Source organism: Cricetulus griseus, chromosome 4, assembly GCF_003668045.3.
Source record: "Cricetulus griseus strain 17A/GY chromosome 4, alternate assembly CriGri-PICRH-1.0, whole genome shotgun sequence".
In the NCBI taxonomy this organism is placed as follows: domain Eukaryota; kingdom Metazoa; phylum Chordata; class Mammalia; order Rodentia; family Cricetidae; genus Cricetulus; species Cricetulus griseus.
Window position 1 is genome coordinate 92,886,527 of NC_048597.1, and position 25,046 is coordinate 92,911,572.

The 25,046-nt window shown below is 48.5% G+C and overlaps 1 protein-coding gene across 1 annotated transcript in view; it reads right to left on the reverse strand.

Moving 5' to 3' along the window:
• Sgsm1 (small G protein signaling modulator 1) overlaps nt 1-25,046 on the reverse strand; it is a 47,243-nt gene that overhangs the window by 19,864 nt on the left and 2,333 nt on the right. The window contains exons 3-15 of the mRNA XM_035444167.1: nt 19,931-20,093; nt 18,247-18,399; nt 16,984-17,051; nt 16,654-16,799; nt 16,396-16,527; nt 13,740-13,864; nt 11,512-11,579; nt 10,377-10,540; nt 10,083-10,215; nt 8,551-8,715; nt 6,886-7,024; nt 5,119-5,183; nt 4,392-4,537 (exon numbers count right to left, since the gene is read on the reverse strand). Coding sequence (XP_035300058.1) covers nt 4,392-4,537; nt 5,119-5,183; nt 6,886-7,024; nt 8,551-8,715; nt 10,083-10,215; nt 10,377-10,540; nt 11,512-11,579; nt 13,740-13,864; nt 16,396-16,527; nt 16,654-16,799; nt 16,984-17,051; nt 18,247-18,399; nt 19,931-20,093 — 1,667 coding nt within the window. The remainder of the gene's footprint in view (nt 1-4,391; nt 4,538-5,118; nt 5,184-6,885; nt 7,025-8,550; nt 8,716-10,082; nt 10,216-10,376; nt 10,541-11,511; nt 11,580-13,739; nt 13,865-16,395; nt 16,528-16,653; nt 16,800-16,983; nt 17,052-18,246; nt 18,400-19,930; nt 20,094-25,046) is intronic.

Genomic DNA, 25,046 nt, shown 5'->3' on the forward strand with positions numbered 1-25,046 from the left:
TGGGTGTTTTGCCTGAATGTGTGAAGGTGCACAATGTGAGTGCAGTGCCTGCAGAGGCCACAAGAGGGAGCAGGATCCCCGGAACTGAAATTAGTGTGAGTTGCCATGAGGGTGCTGTGACTCGAACCCGGGTCCCTCTGAAAGAGCAGCCAGTGCTTTCAGTGACTGAGCCATCTTTCCAGCCCCCTCACTTTTCTTTATAAGAGTTATAAAATGACTCATCTCCAGGTTTCTCATTTCTTTTTTGAGGAAATTTCAGTAGCTGTGGTCTCTAGGAGTTTATGGGTTCTGGTTAGTTTGTTGGTATATATGTACACATAGTATTTGCATGTTATCTTCCATTCCTTTGCCGTCGAGTCTGTAGTGATATCTCCTCTCTGACTTCTGACTGTGGTCCTCTACATCACACACTTTTTCCCAGCTTCACTGGTCTTTCCTGAGAGCCAGCTTTATCCCCACCTCTTATCTCTCCTCTGTCTGATCTAATTCCGCTTTGGTCACTATCCATCCTTCCTCCTGTCTTCTGTTTACTTCAGGTTCAGTTTGCTGCTGTCCCCACCCCCAACATTAAGACAGAAGTTTAAGTTATATCTTTCTTCATTTTACTTTATGGTAAAACACTGGACCTTTGTCTGTATGTATTTTATGTGTATGTGTGAGTACCTTCACAAGTCATGTGCACTGCATGCATGCCTGGTGCCCTAGAGACCAAAGGACAGTGGCAGATCCTCTGGAACTGGAGTCAAAGGCCATTGTGAGCTGCCTGCTGTGGGTTCCGGTAACCGAACTCAGTCCCTCTCCCACAACAGAAAGTGCTCTTACCCACAGAGACTTCTCCCCAGCCCCTAGACCTCTATAATGCTATGCTATGCTAAATTTTAACATTTATTGTTTTATTTATGGTCTTGGATCCTGTTTCTTTCAAATTCCACAGCTGAAATTATTTGCTATAATGAAAAGACATCAGATAATAATAAAAACAGAAAATCCAGTTCCTGGGCGCCTGGAGCCACTGGACTCCATTTCCCAGCCTCCTTTGCAGCTAGATGTGGTCATATGACACTTTCTGGCCAATGGGTATGAGAGGAAGTAATTGAAGCAATTTGCAGGCCAGGGCAGGAGAGGGAAGAGGTGGCTTCCCATAGGCTTCTCAAGAGACCCCGAGTGCTAGGGCATGGCAGGTTCACAAATCTTACAGGTGAAAAGAGATGTTCACCCACCGACGTGGCTCACATGAGAAATAAGCCCAGTGTTGCTTGGCAACAAGATAGGGGGACTGTGTTCCTGGGACTCAGTGTACCCAGCACAGGAAGGTAGCTAAGCCGTGAGAAGGGGCCAGACAGTAGGAGGAGAGTTCACTGAATTCTCTTGTGCTCATTTCTTGTTTCACCCAATTTGACCTTAAACTGGTGTCTCCTAAATTGGGTCACGGAAGCACTCCGGGGACTTTAGAAACACAGGCGTGGGCTCCTCCCCGGGAGTTGCAGGCTCTGCTGAGCTGGAGCTGAGCCTAGAAGCCAGTCAGTCCCGCAGATCCCCAGGAACCAGCAGGCTCACAATGTGGCCGTGGGAGGTTGCGAGAGTACGCTGGCTTATCTATTTCACATTTTAATACACAGTAATCAACTTCTAGGAACCCATTCTCAAAATCAAAATGCCAGTAATGAAGGAGGGCAGGCGCCAGGGTGCTGCCACCACAGAGGGCTCCTATACCACTGAAAATGACTCTTTGAAAAGAGCTATAAGGAAAAAAAAAAAAAAAAAAAAGAGCTAGAAGGAAGTCGGGCAATGGTGGCTGGCCCACGCCTTTAATCTCAGCACTGGGGAGGCAGGGGCAGGTAGCTATGTGAGTTTGAGGCCAGCCTGTCTTCAAATCTACACAGAGAACTCCTGTCCTGGTGCAGATCTGCAAACCCAGCCCAATACTAGGGAGGCTGGTGTGTGTGCGTGTGTGCGTGTATGCGCGGGCGTGCATGCGTGTATGTGTTGGTGTGTGTGTGTGGGGGGGGGGGGGGGCTGTGAGTTCAAGGCCAGCCTGGGCTATCTAGTGAGATTCATCCTCCACACTCCACCCCACAAAACTCAGGCAACAACAAATTTGAATTTTAAAAAAGGGAATTCCTGTCAACAGGAAATTAAATAAACCGTGGGCCACTCACAAAGAGCTTAGTTCTGACTGTTTCTTTGAGATTTGGAAGAAGAGTCTGGAAGAAAAGCAGCTGACTGCTGCTGACAGTTGAGAGATTGATCTAGAGGATGAGAGATGGCGCAGCCGGTAAAGGCATTTGCCACCAAGCCGGACAACCTGGTTTCCAGGTGGTGGAAGAGAATGCAAGCTGTTGTCTTCTGACCTCCACACACACACTGTGGCATTTGTGTACTCCTGACACACATAAGAAAATAAATAAATACTTAAAAATTAAAAAGAAACATAGATAAGGTAGATACAAATATTAAAGTATGGCTATTTAAATATTACCATATTATTATATATTTCTATTACTCTATATCTATAGATGAGAGATCAAAGATATAATGATATATAATAAACACAGAAATATATAAGCTATGTAATATGCAGTTAGGCATAAATGTACCTTTACCTATCAGTAGATGTGTAGACTAAAAAAAAGAAAAAACTGATGAATTTTATATATATATATATATATATATATATATATGTATTATATGACTTATATTTCTTTTTTGTGTGTTTGTGTGTTTGTTTGTTTGAGATGGGGTCTAACTATGTAGCCCTGACTGTGCTGGAACTCACTCTGTAGGCCAGGCTGGACTTGAACTCACAGAGATCCCAATGCCTCTGCCTCTCCAGTGCTAGGATTAAAGGTGTGTGCCACCATGCCTAGCTTTGACTTGTATGTCAGAAAGTGTTCTATGGGGCAGATCTGTGTGTATATACATGTCCTGTGGGTTAACTCTAGGATCTCTGTGTAGTGCTGTGGCTGGTTTTGATTGCCAGCTTGATAGAGGCTAGTATCACGTGGGAGATGAGCCCCTTTGGGCTCTGGTCAGGCCTCTGGGGGGATCAGCATGATTACGTTAATTAGTGTGGGGAAACCTATTTTAATTGTGGGTAGTGCCATTCCCTATGCTGCCCCCCCCCACTGAGATGAGCAGCTGCTTGCATTCATTCCTCTCTCTTTCTCTCCTTAAAGATTTGTCTATACAGTGTTTTGCCTGCATGTATTCCTGCAGGCCAGAAGAGGGCACCAGATCTCCTTACAGATGGTGGTAAGCCACCATGTGGGTGCTGGGGATTGAACTGAGGTCCTCTGGAAGGGCAGCCCCTGCTCTTAACTTCTGAGCCATCTCTCCAGCGCACCCCCCCCCCATTTCCTGACCATGGATGAGATGGGACCAGCTACCTCATGAGCCTGTGGCCTCGACTTCCCCACTACAGTGGAACAGATGTGGAACTATAGCAAAAACAAACCCCCCACACCTTTAAGTTGCTTGTGTCAGGTTATTTTATGACAGCAACAGAAAGACAAACCCAGACAGCTGCTGTGTATCCACACGGCTTTGTAGCTGTAGGTACAGAAACAAAGACAAAGGTACAGATGGACAGCATTGGGGCAGGTGCCCAGGCTGTAGCCTGAGACAGACAGACAGCAGGTGCCCAGGCTGTAGCCTGAGACAGACAGTGTGGGAGCAGGTGCCTAGGTTGCAGCCAAAGGTTCACATGTGTCCCAAAGTAGTTATGAATTCAGCACAACACATTACCATAAATTTACTCAGAACATTATGCTATGTAACTCAGATGAGCCTGGAACTCACAAAGTGGCTTAGGCTGGCTTCAAACTCACAATCCCTCTGCCTCAGTTTTATGAGAGCCACAGTGACATTTTTGTACTACCGTTCCCTTCTCTTCTCTTCCAAGTTGAACAGCCCTTATCTCTAATGCTTGGACCCTGAGGGGTTTCAGATTTTCTTAGATGTTTGAATATATATATATATATATATATATATATATATATATATATATATTCATGTCTAAACACAAAATCCATATATTTAACATACACATATACACATGGCCTGAAGGTCATTTTATACAGTATTTTTAGTTCATGGCGTGTTTGTGACCTGTCATGTGAAGTCAGGTGTGGGATTTTTCCATTAGGGTTTCATGTCAATACTCAGTTTCCATTTCAGAACATTCTGGATTTTGGGATTGGGAGGCTGTACCTATGAATGTTTTCTGACCCCCCTCACAGTTTCACCTGGCCAGGGTTCAAGTTAGCTGTGAGTCTTGGGACTTGAGGATCCGTGTTCAGATAGACCTGTCTACTTGGGTCCCTGTGAGACTGGCCTGACAAGATGGCCTTCCTCCACTCTTCCCTTTGGTGCACCAGTCCTGCCCTGCTCACCGTGCTGTCTTGGATGTACTGCTCCCAGATGCTGGCTGTCAACCCTTGCCCAGCGTCACAGGGCAGGTCTGGAGACACGATCATGTGATTGACTAGGGCCGACAGGTGAGTCCTCACGGTGGACAGGTGTCTGCAGTAGGCGAGCCCTGACCGGGAGAGAAGGCAGATGTCATCTTCTACCCAGCACATGTCACCCAGTCTCTCTTGAATGATCCATGGGGCTGTCCTATTACCCAACCCAACTTCAGGGGTCCCCAACCCAGAAAATTCTCACCGTCCCCTTTCTAGACAAAGAAAGCAAGTTGGGGACAGGTGGTTGGCCTACTAAACCCAAGGCATGTTTTGTCTTTTTTGGACAACACCCTCCTCTGCTGGAAGCCAAAGCAATTCACAGATGTGCAGTGGGCAGGGAAGGGACAGGAAGGCAGGGGAGCCGAGGACTTCTGGGCTCATTCTGGGCCTGCCTCCCGTTCATATAGAAAGAACAAAGGCCAGATATGAACAGAGTCACTGCTGTTTGGAGAAGGGGGTACCTGAGAGATTCGGCATGCTCTGCTTGCTTTCCAAGATGATCCTGTCCCCTCGGGACTAACCTGACTGCAGTGAGTACCTGCCAGGGCACCCTCAACCACTTTGCCCTGAGTACCAGGAAGTTGCTTGGCATATGAGGCACTTAATAAATAAATGCTTCTTGAAGATCACAGCAGTATTAGAGACCTGTACTCACATCCATAGAAGGCCCTGGAAAGGATCTGGTACTTCATGTTATCACAGAGCAGTTTCAATGGAGCCCTGCAGGAGGGGGAGGGGAAGAGAGGGAGGGGGAGGAGAGCAGAGGTTCACACACTGCTTAGCTGCTCTGCAGAGGAACCATCCATGCTCCACACAGCAGATCGAAGTCAGCTGTCAGGGCAGAGGGAGGCTGCTGTGGCTCCCATCCACAAGCCCCTTGTCTGTCACACCCCAGGTTTCCCTGGTGGAATCGCGCCTTCATCGTGCCTCTGTGGCTTGGATGCAGGTGGATGATCACCCAGTACATAAACATGGCTAAGAGAAGTTGGGTCATGTGACCCAACGTGGGTCAATGGAAACCAGCACTGGGATTTTTGCTGTATCTCCCTAGAAGCATGCTCTTTCTTCTGCCTGAGTTTCTAAGTATGGTGTGACATAGCAGTGGCTGCTGGAAATATTCTTCGCCACCATCAGAGAGGGCCACCATAAAGGCACACTCATCCCCCCATCTGAACACTTGGAGAGTTGTTCCCATTCTGAGAATCTGGAGCCATTCAGGCCCTGAACCTCTCAATCATGCTAGCACATTTTCTTTTTCTATTTTCCTTTGTTGATTTTTTTTTGTTGTTGTTTTTGAGACAGCGTCTCATGGTATAACCCAGGCTGGTCTGGGACCTACAATCCTCCTGCCTCAGCCTCCTGGATGCTGGGATAACAGGCTTACTCCAACACACACACACACACACACACACACACACACACACACACACACACATGCATTCTTTTATTTTTCTTGAACCAGTATGAAGTGATCTACTATAAAGCGGCCCATGGATTTGGCCCGGTGGGCTGCACAGTAGGCAGGGCTCAAAGTGACTGTTCCCTGCACAATGCTTATGTTACTGTTTTGAGTGAAAAGAGAAGAGCAATGCCTAGCATGGCTGTGGAGACAGGAGCGAGGAGGACTGTGTGCTCTTATAGAGGACAGAACAGGAGAATCTTAGTACATTATCCTGAGGTTATCTCAGCAACACCAGACAAATCCAGCAGGCCTGATGGCAAGGGAGCCTGGCTGAAGTCCTGGTATGTACACAGAGGGAGTCCCTCTTCCTGCTCTCGGGATGCTCCAGGTACATATAGTAAGCTGTCCCTTGGAGGGAGGGTTGGCACCCTGCAAGGAGGTGAGCTCCTTGTTGATGCGAGTATGTAAGTAGATGCTATGAGAGCAGGCACTGGGCAAAGTATCATTTCTCAATGGTCCATGATGACTCAGTAGTTCCTTCTAATAACCCTACTTATAGTTAATGTTTTGTGGAGGACCATAGAACACAGGGCCATTGTTAAATAATATTTCCGGATCCCAGTGCATCCTGGGCCGTATTTCTCGGCTTCCCTGTGAGTGGGGCCACTGAATTGAAAGCACAAATACTATTCATTGCCTCTGATATGGAGAGTAGTGACATCCAAGTCAATGTCCATTAGAAAGCAGAGCCATGGCATGCAGGACCCTTTGGCATTTATTATAAAAAGCCATAGGTGTTTCAGGATTGTTTGTTACTGCATCAGAACCTTACCTTAACTGACACATGAAAGAGAATACCAGTGGTTACAACCACACAAGGCTATGATTTAAACCTAGCTCTTGGGGATCCATAGGTTATGTTCACACCTCTCAAAATTTAGGGCAAAGCAAGAAACAGACAGTCACAGGCCTTTGGTCATTGCTTCAAACTCCTCCATGCATAGCCTAAGCCCCACCTACCTCTCATGGTTGCAGCCATTGGTTGAGCTGCCATCAGCCGAGCCGCTTTGTGAACAAGAAGAGCAGGAAGACTTCCGAGGACTGGGTTGCCATAGCGATGGAAGGTTGTTCACAGAGACATCCATCAGGTCCTGGGGCACTGCGGTGGGTAGTGGATAGAAAGGGGACCCCAGCAATAACCTTGGTTAAACCAATGTGGAGTACAGAAACCTACCCCAAAGCAAGCACCTCCCTCAAAGCTGGCTCAGGGACAGGGAGGATCTGAGTGTGACAGTCCCAAATGTGCCCAACCACAATCTGATGGAGTCCTCTAGCCCGCCTGATCCGGTGAAAACCACCACCAAGATTCAGAGGCTCTGGCTGTGGAGCAGAGCCGAGGGCGGGCAAAGGCAGAACAGAGGAAGCAGCGCAAAGCCAGGAAGACTGCAGACAACCTCACCTCGCCATGCCCTCATTCAGTTCTGCTCACAGGAAGGTGACATTGGGGAAGGGGGACCTACTGGGCACTTCTGAAGAAAGGCTGGGGGGCTTGAGTTCCAAGAGTACCTCTTCGGGAGCTTGTGTGGTAAGAAGGGTAGGAAACCATCTCAACACACAAGTGGAGTCCCTGGGGCCGGGGAATCTAGCCAGGGAGACCATTAACACTGTTCACACTCCTGAACTAGAAATCATCTTCAACCGGTGACTCAGATGGGGGCTCCTCAAAAAGCCATATGCCAGGTTGGAGAGATGGCTCTGTGGTTATTATAACTGTTCTTCCAGAGAACACAGGTTCAATTCCCAGCACCACAGGCTCACAACTGTCTATAACTCCAGTTCTAGGGGATCTGAAACCCTCATGCCAATGTATGTAAAATAAAATAAAATTAATTATATTTTTTAAAAAGCCATATGCCCATCTAGCACCCCTGATGTCCTGGAGACAAAGCCCTCAAATATATTCATTCCACAACGTGGATTCTGGGGAATTGGACTCAGGCTGTTGGGCATGGGTGGCAAGTGCCTTTACTCGGCGAGCAGTCTTGCTGATCCAAGACTTGTCTTTCTTTTGCTGTTTTGCAGTCAAGGACATAAACCACACCCCCCAGCTCCTGGGCTGTACAGAATGGGGCTGGATGTGGCCCCTGGGTATGGTTTTGCTGATCCCTGCTCTCAGACACGAGATGGGTACTCATTCTCTCACTTGCTATGGCCTCTTAGGACACAGCTCTCATCTAGGCTCCTCTCCTGAGCCCAGAGGAGAGAGAGATTTGCACCCTTATCCCCTCTCCTTGTCTTCAGAGCCCGGGGCTGACTGGGTCATCCTGACCCATGAATCAGAGAAGCATGCTGGTTTCAGAATGAGGCTTTTGCACCCACGGATGGTATGTGGCTTCACTCTCCCTCCTCTCAGACTCACCACTGAGCTGGCCAGAAAATACCCTGATTCTCAGCTTGGCATGGGGAGCAGGCAATCATGCCTGCAGCACTCCTGTCATTCGGACAGCACCAATGAGTCACAGAACCTAATGGCTGCCCTGCCTTCTGTGGGGTGGGGATTGAGAGGCACCCAACCCTGAAAACTGTTCGTTTGTTTGCGTTTTCCATTTTCCTTGGGAACAAGACTCAAATGATGACATGGCTGAAGCGGCACCCAGCCCCAGAGGAAGGGGAACCAGACATTACTGGGGGGCTGCTCCTTCACACTCGGTGTGGGGACGGTGAGGTACCCTCTGGTTTGTGCCCACTTGATCCCCCTGGCTACCACCAGAACAGACTGGCCAGCAGCAAGCATCATCCAGGCAGGGCCAACGGACACGGGTCGAGGGCTGCCCAAGAGGTCAAGGGCAACTTGAGGCAGAAAACAAAAAGAATCAGTGAGAAGGGAAGGCTAAGGTAGGTGGGACAGAGACCACCAGAGAAACCAGTTCCCTCCAGGTTCTAACCCACCCCACCCCCGCCCTGCTCCACACATCTCCCACATATATTGTGCTGATTAGAGGAGAAAGCCCTGGGCATTTATAAATTGCCCACTCTGTGCCAGGCACTAGGTCAGGTTTGCAATTTATCCTTGGCGACCTGTAAAGAAGGCAGTTTTTTTTTTTCTCATTTTGCAGAAACAACAGAGACCCATAACAGCGGCACTAATAGCAGACTAGTGACTGTTTCTCTTTAAGACATGGACTTGCCCAGTAGCCCTGACTAGCCTCAAACTCATCCTGCTTCAGCCTCCTGAGTGTTGGATTACAGTGTGCTGCATCACACCTCGCTCAATCCAGGCTTGATTGTGTGTGAGCACATGTGTGTCTGTACAGGTGCACACGGTTATGTGGGTGTCTGTGCATGTTTGTGCACATGCTTGTGGAAGTCAGAGTTCAGCCTCAAGTGCTGTTCTCTAGTACCATGTATTTTGGCTTTTGAGACAGTCTCTCAGTAGCATGGAACTTGGCAAGTAGGATAAGCTGGCTGGCTTGCGAAACCCAGGGGATTGCCTGACTCTGACACCCTAGCACCAGGCTAACAAGAACAAGCACCTGCCATTATACAATACCTGGCATTGTGTGTGTGTGTGTGCACATGCACAAGTGTTGCATGCACAATATGCTTGCATGCAGAGGCCAGAGCAAGATCTGGGGTGTTTTCTTTTATCCTTTATTAATTTATCCCATTGAGGGTCTCTTACAAATCAAAGGCTTGCCATTTTGGCTGTGCTGATTAGCCAGGGAACATATGGGGTTTGCCTACATCTGTCCCTCAATGCTGGGGTTATGGGCATGTGCAATCAAGCTTAACTTTTGAATAGATATTTGAATTCAGATCTTTGTGCATACATTGACCCCTCATAACTTGAAGTAAGATACTGATAAGAGGGATCACACAGTAGCTAGTGTGCACCTATTCTGTGTGTGCTGAATGCCTGCAGCAGACAGCCCATTTCACAAATGAGGAAAAAGAAGGCCAGGGAGGGGATGAATAGAAACCTGCCCACGTGGAGCCAGGGTTCCAGAACCCATGCCACTGTCACCTCCTGCCTAGTGGCATCTTTACTAGCTGAATAAGGGGTGGCTATTAGTTCTCATTTTGGAGGAGGTGGAAGGCACTGGGACACTTCTGGCTCTGAGTCCCCTTTGCTGGCCCCAGACCTGTTGCCCCCTACTTGTAACATTTGGAGTGGTTCTCAGGAGAAGCCACTGAGTGCAGGGCCCAGGGATGCTCACCGAATTCGGACTGCATGCCAGGGTAGATGATGCGGAATACGTAATCTGTGGCTTCGTCATCCTCTTTATCTGAAGATGTGGACTCTGAGGATCCCTGTGGGCTCCGCTTGCGTAGCTTAGGAAATACCTTGCCCTGCAGGAACATATCCCAGGGCAGACTTCAGAGAGCCATCTGTCCCCAACCTGGCAATACTGAGGGTCTCAGAGGGGAGCACAGGAGCTCACCAAGTCACAGTAGGGTTCAGTGATACCCACGGCTGGCATCACCCTAGCCTCCCACAGCTGACTCCTCACCTTTCCTCGCTGTGACCAAAGTGGTGGGTCCAACTGCCCGTGAGGAAGAAGCCCATTCTCCAGGCACGAGAGGAATTGTAACAGGTGACCGCCTTTGGGGAAGCGGAAGGGTGGCCTCTGGATCCCGTCCTGACTCACCAGCACGACAGTCCCACCACTGTCCACTGCCACCACCAGACAAGAGAAAACGGCAAGTATCACTGTGAAGCATGGTGTAGTCCCCACTCTGCAAACACATGCCTCAACCCCCAAGACCAACCAGACTCAGGGGAGCCAACTCTGAGGCTCTGAGTTGTAAATGACTCCTAAGAGCACATATTAGATACCCAATACATACCAATACTGTGTGTTAATAGTCCTGTCTTACTGTAACTCCCAGAATATCCCTGTGAGGCTTAACTATTGTTGTCTTTTTTTCTTTTTTAGGTTTTATTTATTTATTACATATACAACATTCTGCTTCCATGTAGATCTGTACGCCAGAAGAGGGCACCAGATCTCATTACAGATGTTTGTGAGCCACCATGTGGTTGCTGGGAATTGAACTCAGGACTTCTGGAAGAGCAGTCAGTGCTCTTAATCTTTGAGCCATCTCACCAGCCCGTATTATTGCCTATTTTACAAGGGACAAAACCAAGACTCGGAGAGGTTTTGTATCATCCCCAAGGTCACACAGCTGGTAAGTTGCAAAACCTGTATCAGAACCAAGGTCTGCCTTAGTAAAGGGGATTAAACCATTGAGTTCCATACCTAGATGAGGCACAGCTCACCCTGTTTATTCTAAATATACCTTCTTCTGGCTTTAATGGAATATAGTAGTTGCTGATCTCAGGTCTGTACACAACTGATTTTGAACTCACAAAAATATAGGTTTAAGTCCTGTCTCCAGAGCCAACAGTCTGTGTCACTCATATCTGGCTGTACCAACAGTCTGTGTCACTTTGCATCTGGCTGCACTACACCACTGTCACTAAGTGGTTACTTTGTATCTGGCTGCACCACACCACACTAAGAGAGGTAATGCGGTTTGCTCCCGGAGGCACACCGGAGTGTCTTGTGATGCTAAATGAATGGTGAGTAGGGATAGGGATCCATGATGGATGCCCAGCCACCTACTGTCCCCACGATTCCCTACCTTGCTGGTGACAGTGCAGGTAGACGATCTCTTCTAAGCGGATGGTCACAGCATAATCCCAGTAGACGCTGGAAGGGGAAAGGGGGACGAGACTGCAGGAAGCCAAAAGACCATCCCAGGGGCACACCTCTGACTTCTCACCAAGGCCCACCTGCCCCAATATCTGTGTCCCCAGACTATCCGGCCATCCTCCCCTGCTTTTGGTCTCAGCACCTCAACTTTCTGAAGAACCCTCCCCCCTTCTCCCTATCTATATGGTTACCTGAGCTGAACTCTCCCAAGTCTCCACCCCAGGACTCTGGAATGATCACTTGACCAGGCCAGCCAATCGGCACTGAGTAGTCATAGTGATTAACACATGATTGGCACCATTACTCAAGTATAGTGTGTGTGTGTGTGTGTGTGTGTGTGTGTGTGTGTGTGTGTGTGATCATATTTATTCTCAGATGGCCCAAGAAGAGCTCGTTTCTGCCCAGGAATGTTAGAACCATGCCAGGAAGGTCTGTCTGAACATACAGCCTGCAGACAGGACAGCAAAGACCAGAGACAGGAGGAGTTCAGGCACAGCTGTTCAAGTCCCTGTGTCCAGCCTGAGGTCTCCTATTCCTGGATTCTTTGGATCACCGGACAAATGCTCCAGTTATCTTGGGCTTGGCATTTTCATACCTGAAAGCTAAGCAGTTATACTAGCCCAGAACCTTTTCTCCAGGCTACCATGTAACCATGGGCATAAGTTAGAATGGCCAATCCCAGCTCTGACCTTACAGGGGCCAGTAGCTTGACTTGATGGTTTATGTGAGCCTCAGTTTTCCCATCTATAAAATGGAGGCTTCAATAAGATCCCCACTGTGTGTTTCTCTGAGAATTCAATAGAATCTTCATCTGAAGGACCCAACCCAGAGTCCTTCACCCAGTCAGCTCAGTACACAGTGCTTGGGGCATGACCACTCTGAGTGCTGACTTAACTATGTATTTCTAGTCCAGAACCCAGCACCATCCTAAAATAAATTAGGAGGGGGACCTGAGAACGTGGGCTTTGTGGTAGCCTAGGAATGCAATCACTTGGAAACTCCATATCAGGGATCAGAGTGCAGTGGTACTGCAAGCCACCCTCAGATCCATCATGGTTCCACCAAGCTGCCACGATGCCAGCCAGGACTGAGCACATGGGATTGGTCCAGGTTCAACCCTGGGAAGGAAGAGGTCCCATTATGGGCCCCTCTAGCCCGGGCTCCCCCAAATGGCCTGGTGGTTATTCTTCCTGTGTGATCTTCCTTCCTCGTTCCTTTGTCGCCGCCATGCATGGCAGACTGAGTCTTTTTATTTCAACTCCTGCTTCTGCCCTCAGCTCCCTAACCCAGGTCTTTCCCCTCCCCAAAATCTCTTTTTCAGAGATCCTTGCATGGCACCTCTTCTTGGGAGGACCAGACTAACACAGGTATCAAGCCAGTGGCTGCATCCCACTTCTGACACCTCAATGGACCGCCTCTCTCCAATCTCTCTGCCTCTCAATTGGAGTCAGAGCAGACTATCATTACAGGCCTTCCTGCCATGAGCTCCCAGTCAGCCAGAGAAGTGGACATCCTCAATGGTGGTTAGCAACCACGATGCTCTTTCTATTTATCGGTCCTCCCTGCATACATCTGCACACTCTGCAATACAGATGAGGAAACTGAGGCTGGGGGTGTGTGTGGAGATGATTGCTCAAGGTCACCTATCTTGGGGGTGCAGCTCCTGAGTCAGTCTGATGTGTCCTCACAGCTTGGCTGAATTGTCATTTGCAGTCTCTATATTTGCTATGCTTAAACTTTAATAGGTCTGGGGAGAACATTTATAAATTCTTTAAATTGCATTTAAAAAAAATAACTAATTATTAATTAATGGGGGGTGCCATGTTGAATGAGTGGAGGTCAGAGGTCACTTTTCTCCTTCCATCAGACGAGTCCCAGGAATAGAACTCAGGTTGCCAGGCTTGGTGGAAGGCACCTTTGCTCCCTCAGCCATCTCATACTGGCTTGGGAGAGTAGATGTATGCATGTGAGCAGCTGACCCCACCTATCCCCAAGGCTCTGCCATTTGCCTTCAGGTGCTCCCAAGGCCACAGCAGCAGGGAGGCTGGGCTAGGTAACCATAACAACCAGGCAGAATGGCAGGCAGGGCCAGCTGCCCTGAGAAGAGAGCATCCTTGTGTCTAGGAGACTAGAGTGACCCAGGTGAAGTTCTCTTACCTCTTCTCATAGTCCAGGTCCCCCACAGATCCGTTCATCAGCTGGTTGGGTGTCCACTTCAAGGTCATAACATCAGCTGTCTGGTGCAGAGACAGGTACCCTGGCACAGCCTCCATGTCGTCTCTCTGCAGAGAGAGGAGAACTCAGGCTGGGCCATGTGGGCTGGACTCCGGTGGACAGGGTCCTGAGGTCTGACTCAAGGACATAGAAGCAGAACAAAAGTGTTGGGCTGTTTGCTGCAACCACTTGGAAGCCACTTAGCATCCTTCCTGGTGCCAGGTTGAGCAAAGCAACCTGCAGCCTACCGTCCAGGGTAAGCTTAGTCAAGTCCAGCACCAGTGCCTCCATCTCTCCCTCTTGAGGCTGTCTCCACGCCAAGGTTCCTTTGGACCCAGTAAAGGAGAGTGCTACTCTATCACCCCTTACAAACAAGGCCCGAATCTAGGCCAATCTTAAGGGGTACCTCTGCATCCCATCCCAAAGATATTACCCAGAAAACTTCTATCCAAGCAACCCCGTTGTGCTTCCACCCAGCAGCCCGACCCTCTACTGCCCAGGATCTGCTCATGGAACCTCTCACCCACTTCCCATTATTCCAAGTCAGTGGGTGGGCAAGAAAATGATCCCATCTCTTCTGGGAAGGAGACCCTCCCCTCCCCTGAGTTGCAGTCTTATCCATCCCTGATATGGGGCACATCTGATTGCCTATGGCATCTCTCAGCTGTGAAGTGGCTATCGCTGCACGATCACACCCAGGCTCAGTCATCACTGTCAATCATCCCTCAGCTGAGCTTGGCAGGGCTGTTATTTTGCAGGGAGGACATACGAGTACGTTTTTAAATGTCTCATGACAGAGGAGCCCGTGATTCAGCTTTGAATGGCAAAGCTATTGTGATGTGGACTTGAGAACAGGGTGACAGTCCATTATTCATCTCCCCAGGTCACCCAGTTCCAGGTCCCTTTGAAAAGCAGAGATGGTATGTTCCATGGGCCTTCAGACCCTCATCGGAGATGACAGTGAACACTCTGTGCTTACCGGAACTGCTGGGCCAGAGGCCACCAAACACTTTGTGTTGAGAGATTGATGGGAAATGCTTAGGGCTTTGTGAACCATATATGTTCATGGCAACCACTCGTCTCTGCCACCAGAGCCTGGCATGGTCATGTTTCAATATCTTGATGACTCATTCTTTCTCTCATTCTCTCCCTCCCTCCCTCCCTCCCCCTCCTCCTCCTCCTTTTCTCTCTCCTCTCCTCTTCCTGCTCCCTCCATCTTTCCCTCTCCCCCTGTGCTGTGGATGACACCTTGGGCATACTAAGCCCTCTAAACCTGGACTGCACTCCACTCCTTAGCATTCAAAGGTTCTAGTTGGTCGCTTGAAAAGTGGCTGCATCTTAAACTCATGACTTCCTAAATCTGAGGAATTTGTTTCTTGCACCCACTGTGATGCAGATATGACAGGCCACGTGGTGGAAAGACCTGCTCAGGGTCACCCAATGGTAGAGGCTGCTATCATAGACCTGAGCCTCTCCCTGCTTTCTTCCAGCTGAGCCGGAACAGCATACTAATTATAACCCAATGACCCCAAGGAGAGGACAGCAAGGGACACTGCCTCAGGGCAGGGGCTGCTCATGCTTCACACTCTGTCCTTGTGCCCAGGCAGCTGTTGGAGCACAGAAGGCAACCGATTCAATGAAGCAGCCAGTGTGCAAGCAAATCACAATCCTGACCCTTATGCGGACTCCAACACTGCCATCTCTACAGTCGGTGCAGCTTGAGCTGCACTGTGAGCACCGGCCAGATGTCAGTGAGGACGAGCACCACCTTCTCAATACCACGCCTCTGCCACACCGTTTACCGAGTGACAGCAAGAGTGAATAGCCAGGCAGATGGCCTGGTGGACAGGGATGTAAGGATAGACTGGACAACATGGTGGGTGGGCAGAAAGATTAACAAATGGTGGGGGGATACAGAGAATGGAAGATCTGACTGGCAGGACAGCTAGCTAGAGATATTGCCATTTGTACTTATATATAGATGTATGGATGTGAGGATGCATACATGCATATATGTATGTATAATTAGCTAGGTGACTATGGATGGACACATAGCCAGATGGATATAGGATATAGATGCAGGGAAGTGGAGGGAGGAATGATAGTTTACTCGTAGACAAATTGACAAATGGGTGAATGAACAAGTGGGAGGCTGAATAGATAGATGACGAATGGACAAATGGGTGGACAAGCAAATATATAATGTAGGTAGCAGCGTATTGGTAAATGGAGGAGAGTGAGTGAGTGGATGGATGGCTAGGTGGATGGATAGGCAGATGGATGGGTGTGTGGGTAGGTGGTGAATGGATGGGTGGATGGATGGATGACTGGATGGATGGATGGAGACACTTCTGGGTAAATAAAACAACATACAGATGGAAGTTGGATGAGTGGGTGATTATATTGGTTGATGAATGGATTTATAGATGGAGTTGTTGGTAAATATATGAATGAACAGATGGGTGGATGGGTAGATAAATTAATAGGTGGGTAAATTGATGAATTAATGGGTAGGCAACCTGGAGTTAGAGGGGGCTCCCCTGCCCCCATAACCTGTAGCAAATCCTCAGAGCACAATCTAGTCCCATCCCAAACTCACTGGCTGAACCAGGACATTGTTCTTGCCATAGAGCAGGGTGGCCCTGGAGTTCTGATGCAAGGATTCTACATAGTCCCGGGCGGAGATGGATGGCCGGTCATCCATGCTGCCACTTGAATGCCTCTTCTGGATCTGGTATCAGGAGAGGAGAGAGAGGGGTGAGCCTGTGAATGACCTTCAGGACTCCCATCCTGTTCCCTGCCCCCAAGGCCAACTCCAGACCCGGTCCAAAGCCCTCCCATTGCCTGCTCATCTCACACAGAGTGCCGGCCGCTTGGTGGGTGAGTCCTGTCTCAGATGTGAGCTGTGAATTCGGTGTCTCTGGACCAGCTCATCGGCTGAGGGGTCGGTCCAGAAGTGATCGGCAGTCTTCATCTTGGTATACTCCAGGGCACAGGGCCCCACTGTGGAGCACACAGGGCTGGGAACCTGGAATCCCCAAAGTGCTCCCACCCAACCACCTCAGACCGTTCCCACTCCTTCTAGGCAGTGAGGATGTCCCAGGATCCATCAAGAAGACACCAGAGCAAGAGACAGGCTCCTGGGCCCCAGGAGCCAAGGGCCAGATGCAGTCCAGAGCTGACTTACCCAACAAAGATGCAAGGATGGGGCCGTCCACAGGGTCCATCAAGAGAGCCTCCTTCTCATAGTATTTACTAGTGGGAAGGAAGGACATGCAGGTCTGCATGGAGACCAGCAGAGGGCACACGTGGACAGACTAGGTTCTATACTCCAGGACCCCAGCTAAGAGCCTCAGCTGCGTAGGGGACAGTAACTGTATCTCATAGACTGAGCAAAACAATTGATGATAGCCACCTGGCCTGGAGCGCATGGGCACCTGCTCACTACACAGCCCTGAGGACTTAAGGAGAGCAAAGGAGTCAGAAACCAGGTTCTCAGGAGATGCAGTCCTTCTGCTACCAAGGCAATACAACACAGTCTAGCTGTGGCGTAGACTCAAAGGCTGGGTTAACAGGCTGTCGTACCCCGATAGTCAGAACAAATGTCAACACCAAGCCCCAAATCTCTGAAATCTGACCCTGATAAATGTGTGATGTCATCAATACAATGTCCATGCTGAGGGGATCCACCTGACTGTGAACGGTAACAGTGGAATGACTTCCAGTTCTTGAAAACTCATCTAACACATAACTATTAATAAGGAGATACAAAAGTTAGATGGGCTGGAGGGATGGCTCCATGGTTAAGTTCCCACTTGTAGAGGCCCTGGGTTTGATTACTAGCACCCACGTGGTGGCTCACAATGATCTGTAGTTATAGTTGCCAGGATGGGTGCTGAGCAAGAAGTCTCACACATTAAAACTTTACACCAGATTAATGTGAGCTAGGGGAGGAAGTGTCTAGAGTCATTGTGTAACTTTGACATACTGTAGCCCACTAAATGCATTTCTACATCTTCTCTGTAAACTATCCACGCTTTGTAGGCAAAGAGACCACCAAGGCACAGAGAGGTAGAGTGACTGTCCTGCTGTCATTGACCAAGTTGAGGAAACCACAAAAAGATGGAATCCAAGATCCCTCCATCTTCCCCTAAATGTGAAGTCCTTGTTTTCACATTGGTATTCAAGACCTGAATCCTCCCCAGCTTTCAAGCTACACTAGTTCAGGTTCAAACATCCAGGAAGCTTTTTATGTAAGCTTTTTCAAACATCAGGAAAAAAAAGAGAGAGAGAGAGAGAGAGAGAGAGAGAGAGAGAGAGAGAGAGAGAGAGAGAGAGAGAGAGAGAGAGAGAGAAAGAAAAAGAAAGAAAGAGCATGTTTGTTCTCATGGGTGCAGTTCCCATAAATGGCCATCAGGTGGCGACAGAGCAAGGCGGGCGCGTCTCTCACCTGCTGTTTTCCACTAGATAGTGGACTATTTTGTCCAGGACTCTCTCAAACAGGGCGGTGCGGATCCACAGGTGCTTGATGGCCAGTGGGGACAGGTTGGGCAGCTTTGGCAGCTTCCGCACATTCTCCTGCAGGCCCTGGATCTGATTTCGCCTTTGAGACCAGAGAGAAGAGAGAACACAGTCAGGAAAGAGGTCAGAACAAGGACCCTTCTCACTCCTGGTGTTCGGATGAGGGGTGAGGATGAGGATGAGGTTGGGAGTGATGGTGCGGTGGGGTAATGGGTGGGAGCCAGGGGGAGTGGGGGGTAAGGATAGGGTTGGGGTGCTGGTGGTGATGATGGTGGAGGTGGGGGTTGAGGGTGGAGTGGAGGGTGAGGAGAGGGGTGAGAATGGGGGTGGGGGTGAGGATGGGGGGAGGGGTGGGGGGAGAGTAAAAACAGCAGGCGGAGAGTGGCTAAGGCTGAAGGAAGGCTGTAAGCCCTGCCAGCAGGGAAGCCAGATGTCAGCCTCTGTGCTAACTCCTCTTCCATTGTCTTCTTCTCCTCCCTCTTTCCCCTCCTCCCCCCTCCCCCGCCCCCAGAAAGGAATGCTGGCCAAGGAGGCTTAGATCTTCCAGTCCTTCAAAGACAGCCTGCTGCCCTTGGGAAGGCAGCAGTGAACTACAGCCATGAGGGTCCCATGGCCTCACCCCACCACCTTCCCACTGCTCCATGGTCCAGCTGGACACAGCCTCCTTCAGCTTCCCATATGGCCAAGTCTCCCAAATCCCTTTTACTGCAGTTCTCCAGGGTGGGTTAGGTCAACAGATCTGGTTCTGGGTTCAAGATCTTGCCCCAGGTGACAAGGTGGAGAGTGGTCAAGGAGGACACTTTTTTTTTTTTTTTTTTTTTTTTTTTGGTTTTTCGAGACAGGGTTTCTCTGTGTAGCTTTGGAGCCTATCCTGGCACTCACTCTGGAGACCAGGCTGGCCTCGAACTCACAGAGATCCACCTACCTCTGCCTCCCGAGTGCTGGGATTAAAGGTGTGCGCCACCAACGCCCAGTGCAAGGAGGACATTTATGTCAACCCATGGACACACACACACACGTGCCAACATATATGTGAACATGTACATGGATGAACACACACACGGGGCATACACATATCTCTCTCTCTCTCTCTCTCTCACACACACACACACACACATAAAACAGGGCATGGTTCCTAGTTTGCACTTAATCTCTCAATAGCCATCTTGTGGGATGGACCAGGAACTAGACACTGCCTAGAGGCTGGGGACATAGATGCGGTGGCCTCTTCTCATAGTCTCAGACAACAATTCAGTTCATGGTTGGGGAATGAATAATGAATGAGTAATTACAGACAGGAAGACAATTGAGAGTGAAATAAACAGGACAAGGGGACAGAGGAGATGAAAGTGGGTGGAATTTACAGAGTTAGTGAGGAGCTGAGTGACAATCAGAACTAGTCATAGAATCAGGTGAGATTAGAGAGGGCACAACATCTGCCAAGGCTCTGGGGTGGGAAAGACTGGTGGGTCTGGGGAAAGCAGAGAGACAGACAGACAGGCAGACAGACAGACAGACAGAAGGTGTGTGCTCTCACCAACCTGAGGGGTGATGCACACTGCCCGCCCGCCAGGGCTGTCCCAGCTGACGCCCCCCCCCCATGCCACACTCACGCGCTCTCAATGAGTTGCTCCAGATCCTGCACCTTGCGGCTCAGCTCCTCAGCTGGAGGGAAGCCTTTGCCCACCTTCATGAAGAGAGCGGCGATCTTGTTGCTTCGCAGGAAGCCGGCAGCCCTCCGCCTCAGCCCGTGCAGCACGCAGGCCTCCACTGCCGCTGTGGGGACACAGTGGTCAGTAGCTCTGCCTTGTCTCTTGTCTACACACACACCACAGAGAAATTACATCCATGCCCACTTGTAAGGTGCGCCAAAGGAGTCAAGAGAGGTTCGAAGTTAACACATGCTGGGACCAAGGCCCGCCATCTTTGCTCACATCCTCTGTCAGCCAGCAGTGGCCTGCTGTGTGACTGCTGCGGGTAACGACTCCCTCTCTTTCTGCCCTTGCCTCCCCTTTAGAGGGTGTGCAGGATGCGTGGTGATCTATCGGGATGCCATGATCTATCAGGACAAAGGGCAAGGGCACTCTTAGAGTCTGCACAAAGAACTAGGCACCGCCGCTGCCAAGAAGAGAGGCACCAGTGACCCTCACCTGAGTTAAAGAAACACATCACCACTATCGACATCGTAGTCATCATCACTAACCTTGTTCATCAGCTGTGGTCACTGTCATTCTTGGCATCTTCGCTGTTATCACCATCACCACCACCATCACCATCACCATCACCCTCACCATCAACATGTTCATCATCTGCGGCCATTGTTATTGTTATCATCACCCTCACCGTCATCACCGTGATCACCATTGTCTCCATTATCACCAGAATAACCATCATCCACACCGTTATCACCACTATCACTAAAGTCACCATTGTCACCATCACCACCAACACCACCATCTTCACTATCCTCACCATACTCACTACTGCTATCATCACTGTTACTTATCACCATTGTCCTGGCAAGACTTTGTACCAACTTTACACAGGCTAGAGTCATCTGAGAGGAGGAGGGAACCTCAACTGAGAAAACGCCTCCATAAAAATCAAGCTGTTGGGCATTTTCTAAATTAGTGATTGATAGGGGAGGGCCCAGCCCACTGTGGGTGGCGTCATCCCTGGGCTGGTGGTCCTGGATTCTGTAAGAAAGCAGGCTGAGTGGGCCATGAGGAGCAAGCCAGTAAGAAGCCCCCCTCCATGGCCTCTGCATCAGCTCCTGCCTCCAGGTTCCTGTGAAGGAACCGGCTTCCCTTTTGGCAGCCATAACAGCCGAACACGTGCTTGCCATAAACCTGCCTTGGTCACTTAGAGGTCAGATGCCTGTCTCGTGACAAGGAACCTTAGTCACTAAAAGGTCAGATGCCTGTCTTGTGACAAGGAACCAATCAGAAGTTAGCTGGTGGCGCTATGCTTTACGACCCTGGGTGTGCTTTACGGACAAGCGCACGACAATGACGTAGAGAGCATAGCAACCACCCTGGGAGGGCCTATGAGCCATAACAACCAGTTGACCAATCAACACAGGGCAAGCCCTCCAAGCCTGGAGGCACACCAATCGTGAGCCTGTGCGTACCCCTAGACACTCCCCTTACGCTGCCCTATAAGATCTTTTGGGAGCCCGTAGGAGCCGTCTTTTTCTAGCCGTCTGCCATGGCGGGTGGGTGAAAGACCCGAGCTAACATGGGGTTAGTTCGTTAAATTACAATAAAGCCTCGTGCAGTTTGCAGCAAGCTCTCGAATCCGCCTGGTGATTGGGGTGACCGCGAACCTGGCCTGAGACCCCGGATACTTGAGTTTTCGGGGGTCTAACATTTTGGGGGCTCGTCCGGGATTTGCGACCACCCTTCACCTGAGTGGATTCGATCTTGGAGGTAAGATGATTCGAGCTCGAAACTTATATATGTTCAATGTTCTATGTTTCTTGTTTTGTCTCTTGCTGTGTTGTTGGTTTGGTGCCATGATTTGTATTTGATCTGCGCAGAATTTGTATTTGTAATTCGGACTTCTGGGGAAGACCCTGAAGTCCTGCCCTGGATGAAAGTCCGAGGGTTGCTTGATTTGATCTGCGCAGAATTTGTAATTTGTATTTGATCTGCGCAGAATTTGTAATTGAACCATAGGGTAAGCAGACTTGCGAGAACCTTGGTTCCACCCTGGATGAAAGTCCAAGGTTTGGTTGTAATTTTGGTTTGGGGCACCATTTCTTTGCCGCGGTTTGTCCTGTCTAATGTCTGTCCTGTCTAATGTCTCCATGTCTCATATTTGTGGCATGCATGGGTCAGGGGTCTTTTCTTGTTGCCCTAAGCACATGGCACGGGAAAGGAGTTCTGCCATGTGTCACGGGTTAGAATGTGTTATGTTGGAGTCCCCCGATGCTGCTTTTCTGAACTCGAACCACTGCTGCAGCCCTTACAGCTGAGCCTGGCCCATGTAGGTGAGTCTTTCCCTATCCCCACTTGCCGGTCCCGTGGGTCCCTGCCATTTGCCTAGCTGCCCAGCATTCTTTGTGCTCTACACACATGGTATACAGGGGGGCCGCAGGAGTCTTTTTCCCACCCCTGGATTGGCCAAGGGTCTGGGTTTACCAGCAGCACCCCCACCCCAGGTCTCTCTGCCTTGAGCACATGGAGCTAGCTCAGGCAGGTGAACCATCTGTCCTGATCCGGATATTCTAAAAAAAAAAGGGGGGGCCTTAAAATCATTAAGAATTGTAAAAGGGACTTTGACAAAATTTTTATGTTGACTGAGAAAAAAAAATGTAAAAGACTTAAGTAATAAAGAGAAAAAAATTATCTAAGAATGTCTAAGAAAGTCAAAAATAAAATAAAAGGTTAAAGAGAGTTAAAGCAAATGGTAAAAGTTATAGAGGGTTAAAATAAGTTGTAGAAGGTCAGAGAAAAGTTGTCGAAGGTCAGAGAAAAGGTTGTTACAAATTAAAAAAAATGTAAACTGTGCTATGGTTTCTCATGTCTACAAATAAATTTTAAAAATGGTAATATAAGTTAAAATTTTAACCATATTAAGCTGATTTTGTTTTTAAAAAGTCCTGTTTATTTCTCAAGTAAATTATGTATACTTGTTTTAAAAATGTTCTATTTCCTGGTATAAGCTTAAGCATGTTAAGCAAAGCAAGTTACGGCCATTTTGTAACTGGTCACATGACTTGACTGGTCGCCATTTTGCTAAAGTTAAAAAATACTTAAACCGCCATCTTGACTAAAGGTGACCACATGAAAATTAGAGGTACCATCTTAGAAACAAGTTTTTCAATTAAGATTTAAAATGTTAATGCTTCTATATATTACAGAAAAACCTTAAGGGAATTTAAATTTCTTTTAAAACCAGTTTTCAAATGTTTGTTTTTATTAATGTTTGTACTTAAAGAGCTTCAATTTAGAATTATTTCTAAGCAAAGCCTGACAATGTAAAGTTCTTGTTTTATAAAAGATACTGATCTATATAAGACGGTACAGTTTGTGTTTTCAGAAATTAAGTTCAGGATGTTGATGACACACCTTCAAGTTTAGGGCGTTGGTGGCATACGCCTTTAATCCCAGCATTCGGGAGTAAGAGGCAGATGGATCTTTATGAGTTCAAGGCCTGCCTGGTCCGGCAGATCGAATTCCAGGACAGGCTCCAAAGTCACAGAAAAACCCTGCCTCAGAAAGAAGTTAAGCTACTGTTTAAGGAATATAAGGTAGCTCTATACAGTTTTAAGTTCAGCTGTGCTGTTTCAAACATTTTACTAAGTTAAAACCAGTTACAGTCAGACTAAATCATTTACAGAAATAAGACCTTACCTAGCCACCTGTATGCTTAATGTGTGCTTAAGAAAAGTAACTAAAACAGACAAACAGACCTCTAATGCTTCAGAGATCTTCAGAATATGGCATTTAAATTGTTATCTTTAAAGTTTATAATGTCAGACAGACTGCCAGATCCGGACAGTGACCCAAAGTCTCCAAAGAAGATTACGAGGCACCCCAGTTCCTGCACCTGGACCAGTGAGCAAGATGCTCAGATGTGATACCTGCCGCCTGCCAGAACCTAGCCGAGACTGTGGACAAAGCTGCTGGACACTGGAAAATTGATTGCACCCCTTTGCCTAGACAAAACAAGGTCAGTCTTTTCCATGTCCCTCTTCCACAGAGAGGAAAAAACCTCTCACAGTATAGGCCTGGCGAAGATTGCTGTTCTTTGAGACAGCTGCCTCCAACGGTAATGGAGAAACTTGGGTTTGGCTAACTGTATATAGACTGGCTTCTGTCACTTTTCAGTAGATTCGGATAAAATATACCCTTCTCAGATCTCTGAAATATTACTGGTTGTCAGCTTGACAGCATCAGGCAGTCAGATCCACTATAGACTAGTCAGTATGTTAGCTGATAAAATAGTAACTATCTATTGTTCAGACACAAGCTCAAGGTTTTTAAGTTTATTTTGGTTGTCATCTAAGTACAAACTTAAAGGGCTTTTCATCAGGCCAAAGGCACCTCTGTCCAATCCATACCTGGCACTCTGGACAGAAGAAAAATGTACATGCTTATAGCCCAAATCTGTAGTTTTTGCTAAGTATGTTCCTGCTGTTTAAACAGATATCCAAATATCTGCTTTTTCTACACTGTGGGCTTCAGTAAATAAGCTTTAACCTCTGTTCCTAGTTTAAATATGTCTTAAACAGGTTTCTGCTTCTGGCAGACATCTGAGTATCAGTTGCGGACTACAGGCTGTTCTAAGTAGACTGCGAGCCCTGGACTTGCTGTGGATGTGAACCAGTCAGCTGATGTGGACACCCCCTGTCTCTGCAACAGTGTCTGCTAACCAGAAGCCCCTGATGAATTCCCCATTGCCTAAATTCCTTTTTGCTTTTGACTAGCATTTCAACCTTCTGGGGTCCCTAACTTCGTCCCAAAGTCAGCAGAAGCAGTTTGGAAAAGAATTTCGCCGTCCATTTTCCCTGGTTAAAATGCTAAGTCAAAAGGAACTCCCTTGCATGGGGATGCCAGTATCTATCACTCCCTGATGGGGATGCTAGAGAGACAGCAATTCCATGATTGGAATTTACAAAAAAGAAAATGGGGGAATGAAGGAACCGGCTTCCCTTTTGGCAGCCATAACAGCCGAACACGTGCTTGCCATAAACCTGCCTTGGTCACTTAGAGGTCAGATGCC